At 29.4% G+C, this 9,144-nt stretch overlaps 1 protein-coding gene across 1 annotated transcript in view; it reads left to right on the forward strand.

The window, feature by feature from the left end:
* LOC140921037 (uncharacterized) overlaps positions 1-2,698 on the forward strand; it is an 11,054-nt gene extending 8,356 nt beyond the window's left edge. Inside the window, exon 2 of the mRNA XM_073370757.1 lies at positions 2,637-2,698. Coding sequence (XP_073226858.1) covers positions 2,637-2,698 — 62 coding nt within the window. The remainder of the gene's footprint in view (positions 1-2,636) is intronic.
* The last annotated feature ends 6,446 nt before the right edge of the window (positions 2,699-9,144 follow it).

Below are 9,144 nucleotides of genomic sequence, written 5' to 3' on the forward strand. Positions count from 1 at the left end.
AGCATTATTTTTATTCTAAAAATAATGTTTTGGTCAAAAAAGCATGGCCTCTCCAACAGCTATTTTGTACATCTCCAGCCTATAAATAGAAGGCCATTATCTCAGTTCTCAGCAAGAAATTCAAGTGCTAAGTAATCAACATTATACAATCACACTTAAGCTTGAAATTCTGCAAAACAGAGGAAACATTACTTTCTGCAAATTCGCGAAACAGCCACTGCTGCTCATTCATATATCAGTTGCGAAATTGTCATTAGATACTCTGTAAAGAATCTATTCTCAAACAAGAGTTGAGCAATATCAGATTCTGTCAAATTCAATCATTTGTAAAAACTCAAACTATAAGAGTTTCTTTATAGTTTGTTTAAGATTGCTTCCTATCAAGGTTAGATAGGTGTTGTGATTGCTTTCTGGGTGGAAAGTAATTAAGAAAGAAATAGATCAAGGTTGATTTATTCTAGGTGTTGTAAGATTAAGAAGGTTCTTCATTTTAAACACTTAGTGGAAAATCTCACAGTGTGAGGACTGGACGTAACCCACGTTGGGTGAACCAGGATAAATCTGTGTGTGGTATTCTCCTTCCTTTCTCCTTCTTTATTATACTGCATTAATCATTTGAGATAAAGTATAAACTGATTTTCTGCTAATTAAAGAACGTTCTCTGTTTTATAACATAAACCAAGAACGTTCTCCGTTTTCTGTTTTATAACCAAGATCATTCTTGAGTTATTTTCTTAAGTTTTAACAGGAATTTTTAAAAGGCATATTTACAATTCAAACCCCCCTTTCTTGTAAATCGATATTGTTACTTCAGATACGTAGAAGCAAGGTCTTCCCCTTGTCAAACCAAATTAATAAAACAAATACTTTTTTTCTTCTTTCATTAATGTAAATAATTTAATTTTTTATTATTCTTTTTGGGGTAAAAATAAATAAATAAATAGTTTGTATATAATTAATTATAGGGTAACCGTTTTAACGGACGTTGTAGGGTGATAATACTTCCCTACTCGTAATCGACTCCCGAATCCAAATTTTTTGTTCAAAAATATTATTTTAGGTTTTATCCAATTTTTCCTTTAATAAAAATAAAATTGGTGGCGACTTTTTTTTTCGCGGACAAACCGGACGCGACAGTTGGCGACTCCACTGGGGACTTTTCAGAGTCAAGCCCAATTTAATTAATTGTATATAATTATTTATTATTTTATTTATATTACCCCTATTTTTATTTTTTTTTATTTTCTTATATTGTGAATATAATTATATGTGTCTTGTTAATTTATTTGCATTGTAATGATTGTTTTATTTTATTTTATTTATTTTTCTATACACTATCCTAACACGACTCACACACTTATGAGTGGGCTCTATACTCGGGCTGAGTGCAAACCTAAGATAAGTTAGAGATTGTATAATGATAATCTTCTGGATGTACATCCTGTTTGGTAGTCATGAAAGTCTCACCTAGAGTTGACCTTTTCTAGAATATTTCCATTTTAATAGTTTACCTATTAATTGGTTTAATATTTTAGAATTGAGTTGTGTGCTCTAGGAACCGATTTAGAACTATAGAGCCACCCATAGTAAAGGTTCACAATAAAAAACCATCAATTAAGAAAAGAACCATGTATGGCACATGTATATATTGACAAAAACTTACCCTAGCTATATCTCATTTTTATCATAATGAATTGCATAATCATGCATGTTTTCATCTTTTATTTTATAGGCTAAATTACATTTGTGGTCCTTTAACTTAATCTCAGGTAATGTTTTAGTCCTTTATCTTTTTTTTTTCCCGACTTGGTCCTTTATTTTAATTTTAAGTGACAATTTGATATTTTATGTTTTAAAATTTCAACAATGTTATCCTTTTTTATACAAAAATTCAAAAAAAAAATTCAATCAAAACTCATAAAATTAATTATATTCTTCAATATAATACAAATTTCATCAAATTCGTAACGCAAATCTTCAAATAAACTCATATTTTCATACTTTATTTGATATTGTTAGGAATAAAGGACTAAATCGGGAAAAAAAAAAAGATAAAGGACTAAAACGTTACCTGAGATTAAATTAAAGGACCACAAATGTAATTTAGCCTATTTTATATTACAACATGTTTTTCTTATTCTCTTCATTTTTTTAGAAAAAGTGATTGCATATTAGGAGATAGTAAAATGTTTCAATTAAATGCATAATCATTGCATTCACTTTCTTACATTCTCATAACATTTTCCTTCAAGAAAAAAAAAATAAAAAAAGCAAAAAAAAAAGCAAAAAAAAAAAAGAAAGAAAAAAGTATCATGACACCCTTACCGAACATGTTCTCGGGCTAAAATCATAGATGAATTGAAGCATACAAAGGCTATCTAGATCAACTGAAAGACCTTATGTCTATATCATGGATGAACATCAATAAGTCTAACCAGATTATCTGAATCATGGATGAATACGTAGAACTCATGTTTACCCTTTGATTTCGTAAGTCCAACAATTTTTACCTTTAGTTTAGGTCCACCTCAAGTAACTTGTCTACAAGATCTGAACATGATACTAATGAGATTCATCTTCATCCTCCACCCCCTACTTCTAAGTCATGGACATACTTTTTTGACTTTTCACCACAGGTGAACTTCTAGAAGTTGGGTCGTCTATGTTGAACTTTCATCATTATCGCTTACTACTTTAATGTCATGAAAAAAAATTCACCAATCTAAAGAAAAATATCAAGTCTTGTATGAACCTTTAAGGATAATTGAAAAAAACCTCGACTAAACATTATGTTGAAGACATTGATTATATTGCATATATTTAATGAGTTTATCCAAGGGGCAAAGTCGACAATGAAGATATTATCAATATCCAAGGGGAAAAGTCGACAATGAAGATATTATCAGTTTCTCTTGTGAATTTTAATTCTACAACACCAATAATATTGATAAATATAGTCTTACGATACTTTATTATATTGACACACTTTTGTTTCCTTAATATTATGAATATCACTAAATGCATTTTGTTGTCTCTTCCTTTCTACCCCTCATATATTTAACCATTTATTACCCAACATTATATGTCTTTCTCTTATTCTAACCATGTACCATACATATTTGTAAGTAGTTCAGTTATAAATAAGTTTGCTAAGATTTCATTACATAATTTCAGTCATGCTATTAATTCCACTGAATGGGATAAGAACGATAAAAATAAAATCCCTTATTTGGATGGACCTCAATATGTTGGGACATGCAGTTAACGTTATGTTAATCCCCTAGAAAGGTCGTTTTATCTTTATCATTATCTAATTGTACTTTGAATATTCCAATCACTTGGAGGAATTTGAAGTTTGTACCATGACTATTCTAGATGCCTACAAATCAAAAGTGAAATGTTGAAAGCATATTGGGATTTGACCTAATCATCAACCAGATGAATCAAAAATGTAAAATTTGGGATAAGAAGATGTTCATTTATATGTACATATTAGACAAATGTCTAAAAGTTGAAGTCATTTTCCATTATGTCCTTCCCCTCAACAATATAATCAACTAGCTGACGTTCTAGCTGTTTTATTTTCAATGTTAAAAGTAAGTCATGATGAAGAATAGTCACTCACAAGAATGAAAGTCACGACCATCCTGCTTACTATCAAATGTAGAAGAAAGCTAGATAGAAAATTCTCGTACCAAATATTATCTCGTAACAATAGGACACCCTCCCTGAGAATCAGACTATAATTGGGGCACCCTTTTATTCTTATTATATAGAATAAAGGCAGTGCGACTTGTTCAAACAAAAAATCCTTTTATCAAGAGTAATGATCTGTGTTGACCAACGGAATTCAAGTCAAGAAAAATGTTGATTGCCTCATATCAAGGACAATTATTTCAAAATATCTTAAAAGAAGAACATATGAACTTCAGAGCTTCAAAAGAAAGAATTAGCACTCAAGAAGATTTCACATATTTAAAAGGACTAGCACATAAGTGGACTCCCAACTATATGAGCCCCAATACCAATACATTCAAGTTTTGTTATGATCTACACCAATATGGATCAAGAAGACTTATCACTACTTTCACACATTGATGCTTCAAAAAGTATTACATCTAAATGAAGACCCGCTAGGTTGAAAATCCAAAAGGACGACCTAGGCAAAAATTAGGGTACAAAAAATAATAATAAATACCCGCTAGGTTGAAAACCTGAAAGGGCGACCTAGGCAAAAATTAGGGTACAAAAAAATATAATAAATACCCGCTAGGTTGAAAACCTGAAAGGGAGACCTAGGCAAAAATTAGGGTACACAAATAAGTAAATACCAACGAGGCAGAAAATCCAAAAGGACAACCTGGGAAAAGTGAGGATATAAAGTCGAATAAAGACCTGCTAGGTCAAAAAAAAAAAAGGGGCAACCTAGGTGAAAATGAAGGAAGACCTTTTAGGTCAAAAACCCAGAAGGGCTACCTAGTTAAAAATTAGGGCAAAAAAAAAAATAAATAGAATGAAGAAGTTATAAAGGAAAATGTGCAAATAATATGGCTTACACGGATCGAAGTCGAGTCAATATATTCTGAAAGGTTGTGAAGATAAATTGAGGCAAATCATATCCTCCAAAGTGGGTCAATAGCGCTATTGAAATTATGGAATGATTTATTAGCAATCTACTTTTATGAAAAACTACTAACAAATTGGGTCATTTACCCATATTAGATCACCTTATCTTCTTTTCTTTCTATGAATCATTTTTTTGTACCATATATCTTCTCATTAAATATCATTGTCTGAACCTTCATTCACTACTTTCTTGTGTTATAAATCTTTTTTGTCAAAATGCATTTTTATGATAATCATATGTTGGGGCACAAATTATGTGAATGTAAAGAGGCCAAAACTAGTATGATGTCTTTACATGTAAGGCAGTGGCAACTAAAGATCATGCCGATGATGTAAGAAAAAAATCTCTTCAAAGATCAAAAGGACAATCACCACTATTTTTTTGAAGTGATGCACATTTTTCATCCATGAGTCTAGGGTCATATTCATGAAGAGGTGAAAGAAATAAAAAAAAATTGAAAAAAAGTTGATTGCAAAAAACTAAAAAAAAAATAAAAAAAAAAGATGAAAATGAAGGAAAATGTTCATTCATTAAATGCATTCATGATATTTCATATTTAGTGGTTAAATTTAAATTTGAGACACTAACCCACACCCTATTATTTAAGATGAGACACTTGAAGTAACAATGTCGATTTACAAGAAAGGGGGGTTTGAATTGTAAATATGCCTTTTAAAAATTCCTGTTAAAACTTAAGAAAATAACTCAAGAATGATCTTGGTTATGAAACAGAAAACGGAGAACGTTCTTGGTTTATGTTATAAAACAGAGAACGTTCTTAAATTAGCAGAAAATCAGTTTCTATTTTATCTCAAATGATTAATGTAGTATGATAAAGAAGGAGAAAGGAAAGAGAATACCACACAAAGATTTATCCTGGTTCACCCAACGTGGGTTACGTCCAGTCCTCACACTGTGAGATTTTCCACTAAGTGTTTAAAATGAAGAGCCTTCTTAATCTTACAACACCTAGAATAGATCGACCTTGATCTATTTCTTTCTTAATTACTTTCCACCCAGAAAGCAATTACAACACCTATCTAACCTTGATAGGAAGCAATCTTAAACAAACTATAAAGAAACTCTTATAGTTTGAGTTTTTACAAATGATTGAATTTGACAGAATCTGATATTGCTCAACTCTTGTTTGAGAATAGATTCTTTACAGAGAATTTAATGACAATTTCGCAGCTGGTATGTGTGTTAGCAGCAGTAACAGTTTCGCGAATTGCAGAAAGTGATGTTGCCTCTGTTTTTGCAGAATTTCAAGCTTAAGTGAGATTGTATATTTGTTGGTTACTTAGCACTTGAATTTCTTACTGAGAACTAGGATAATGGCCTTCTATTTATAGGCTGTAGATGTACTTGAATGAAGGTACAAGAGCTGTTGGAGAAACTATGCTTTTTGACTGAACCATTATTTTTAGAATAAAAATAATCATTCTTTGAAATAGCTTTTTGACTTTTAATGGTTTAGCATTTAAAGCATCTCAGTCCTTTCTTTGACGTTTCTTCATTGATCTTGGATGATACATTATCTGCCTTGAGTCTTGAGTGTGGCTAGAGAAGGTTGGAGAAGATTAGAAACGAATTGCAGACTGAAACAGAGAGAATGCAAAGCTGCTGTTGATGTGCAGAAAACGGAGAATGATTAACGTTCTTGGTTTTATCAGTTTGAACTTTCTTGAGCTTCAATAATCATTATGGAGTTCCCGTTTTAAACGTTCTGTATTTCCTTTGTTCTTGTCTTGTCATATACCCAGTTTGATCAAGTTTTCTTGACATTTGAATTTTGGAGTTCTTAAGCCGTCATGACTTTTGTCCATCTATGAACCCTTTGATCTTTGTGATCAACTATCCTTTTTTAGTCTGGATTATTCGTACTTGTTCCTTGTCGTGTACTTATTAGATATGAAAGATTTCCAGAGCAAACTTTTTATCACATGGATAGAAAAAATTTGACCAACTTGCTGTGATGGATAATTTGGTGAATACAAATATTAGTTGACTTGCCAATATTTGACTCCATCATTCGTTGCCACTATTTTTGTGAAGTGAGATTATGTACTTACATTTTAAAACACAAACTCCTAATTATACTTAAGTAACTATTGTTTAAAAATGATCAAATAATAAAAACATTCGTTAACACAAACCAAAAATAAACATTAGTTAACTAAAGTTTGCTATCTTCTAGGTTTGTTTCTATTAGAAATCAATTTACAAAGAGATATTTTTGACAATCTAAATTTACGTTTTTGTTGTAGTCAATCTAAACTATTGATTTGAGATCAACAATTTAGATTATATATTCACGAAATTGGTTCCAAATTATCTTAGTGTTAGATTTAAATTGAATGGACCAAATTAGTGACTATGTTGACGAAGTTATTGTCGAGAAACCATTACCTACTTTTGATTAGTTGTTTGGACTAAATTTTACTTTCTCCCAAACATTATATTAGAGATAGAGATTACAATTATATGATAAACCATATGCTCTCGAGTCAGGTAGAACCATAATAGACAGTAAAACTCTTCTTTAAGAGATTTAATACTACTATATTTTTAGAACTAGATTTGAACTTGGAACTCTGATTACCCTTACCATCCCATCCAAATCCTATTGGGTTCCCTTCTTCCTTTTTACAAATAGCTATTTAGTGTTTTACATATATCAAGAAAAACAGTTTGTATAATTAATGTATATATTTTTTGTGTTGTTCTTACTAAATTGTCTTTTGTGTACAAATATATTTAGTATTAACATTTCATATTTGAAAATAAATTAATAGTGTTTTAAAAAAAAATATAGTATTTAATAGAGGTAGATTTTAAAAAATAATAATAAATGCATCTAATAATTTGCATAACAACTTATACTTAGAAACAAACAAATTTTTCAATAACTGTTTATACTTAAAGGACAAATAAAATAATAATTAAGCAAACTTTAAACCTAATAGCCAACTCTTGGTGGGTATGTGTTTTTGCCCTTTACTATCATGGTTATGATTTTAAGAGCGTAATTCTTATGCAATAGTAAAGAGAAAAATACTGTTTATCACAATTATCACTTTTTCCATGAATAATAATGAAGATGATTGGTTAACTATACTATCCACCCATGTTTTCCATCAAATAACCGTTCAAAATTTGACCACTTTGTTAAAGCACAGGCACATTATACTTTGTGATTCTTCTGTATGCACACCTTCGTGTTACATAGTAATTCTCGAGTAAAAATTATATTGTCAACATATCATAAATAATTGTGTGTAATTTGAGAAACAATTATTATAAAAGTTAAATATTTTTAATAATTTAATAATTATAACTAATTGATAATATAAAATATTTATACATTAAAAATATATATAAGTTAAACTTTGTTTTAACATACCATTAGTTTTATCAATAGAATGAGTAAATCGTGGAGTAAAGTTAGGCCACCTTAATTTGATAAGTGTGTATATTAAACACTTGCTAAAAGTACTTTTGGAAAAATATTTAAATTTTTATTTGAATTATTCTATAGCTAGGAACTCAACTTCCCATTGAAGATTTTACATACGTGCATCGAATGTGCATCGAATTATAAGTTGTAATTTTTTATAATATTCTTTTTGTCTTAAAATAAATGTTTTAGTTATAATTTTCTCTCTCTTAAATTATTTATCATTTTATAATATTAATATAATATTTATTAGTTTTTTCCAATAATATACATTTACTTATTATATCTTAATTAATCTAAAAACTCCACTAACAACAATTAATATAAATATTTTAGTAAATAAAATTTATTTTATCATCAAAAATAACATAATTAATTTTTTTTTAAAGTTATTCACAATTCAAATAAAATACTTATAGTGAGTCGAACAAAGTAATTTTTTTTATGAAAGACAAAGTAACATTTTTCTACTTAGATATGTTAGAAGATTGCATTTTTCCATTTTATAAACATTAGTTTTTGCCCCGTACGTTAAATATTCAAAGTGGTTTGTTTTAGTATTTGCCACCGGTTATGTACCTTTTTCTAAAACAAAAGTTGTCATTTACCAATTACCACTCATTCTCTTTGCTAAAAACAATTTTTATAAAGTAATTCATATGATTTTAAATATCAGAAAAAATTAGATTAACAAAAGTTAGGATGAATGAATTTAGTAGATAAGAATGAGTAAGCATATTTAATCAAGAGTATATCTTCATTCTCTCCCCAACATCACAATTCAACATGCGGATCAAATCGGGTCAAATGAATCGGACGGCGAAAGTCCCCATACAACTCATCCTCCTAAGCAAAGAAGTCTCTTATCCAGGTCAAAATAGTTTATATTATTAGTAATTGTTAGATTCAAGTCTGAGTGGTTAGTTTTATATTGACTATAAATGAAATAAATTATTAGATTGATTTCATTTTAAGTTGACATTCTTGAAGTAATTTAATTTCAAGTGAAGCATACTCGTTATAGTGGAGTATAATAGTTCTTTTGAATTATATGATTGTC

This window comes from Cicer arietinum, chromosome 1, assembly GCF_000331145.2.
Source record: "Cicer arietinum cultivar CDC Frontier isolate Library 1 chromosome 1, Cicar.CDCFrontier_v2.0, whole genome shotgun sequence".
Taxonomy (NCBI): domain Eukaryota; kingdom Viridiplantae; phylum Streptophyta; class Magnoliopsida; order Fabales; family Fabaceae; genus Cicer; species Cicer arietinum.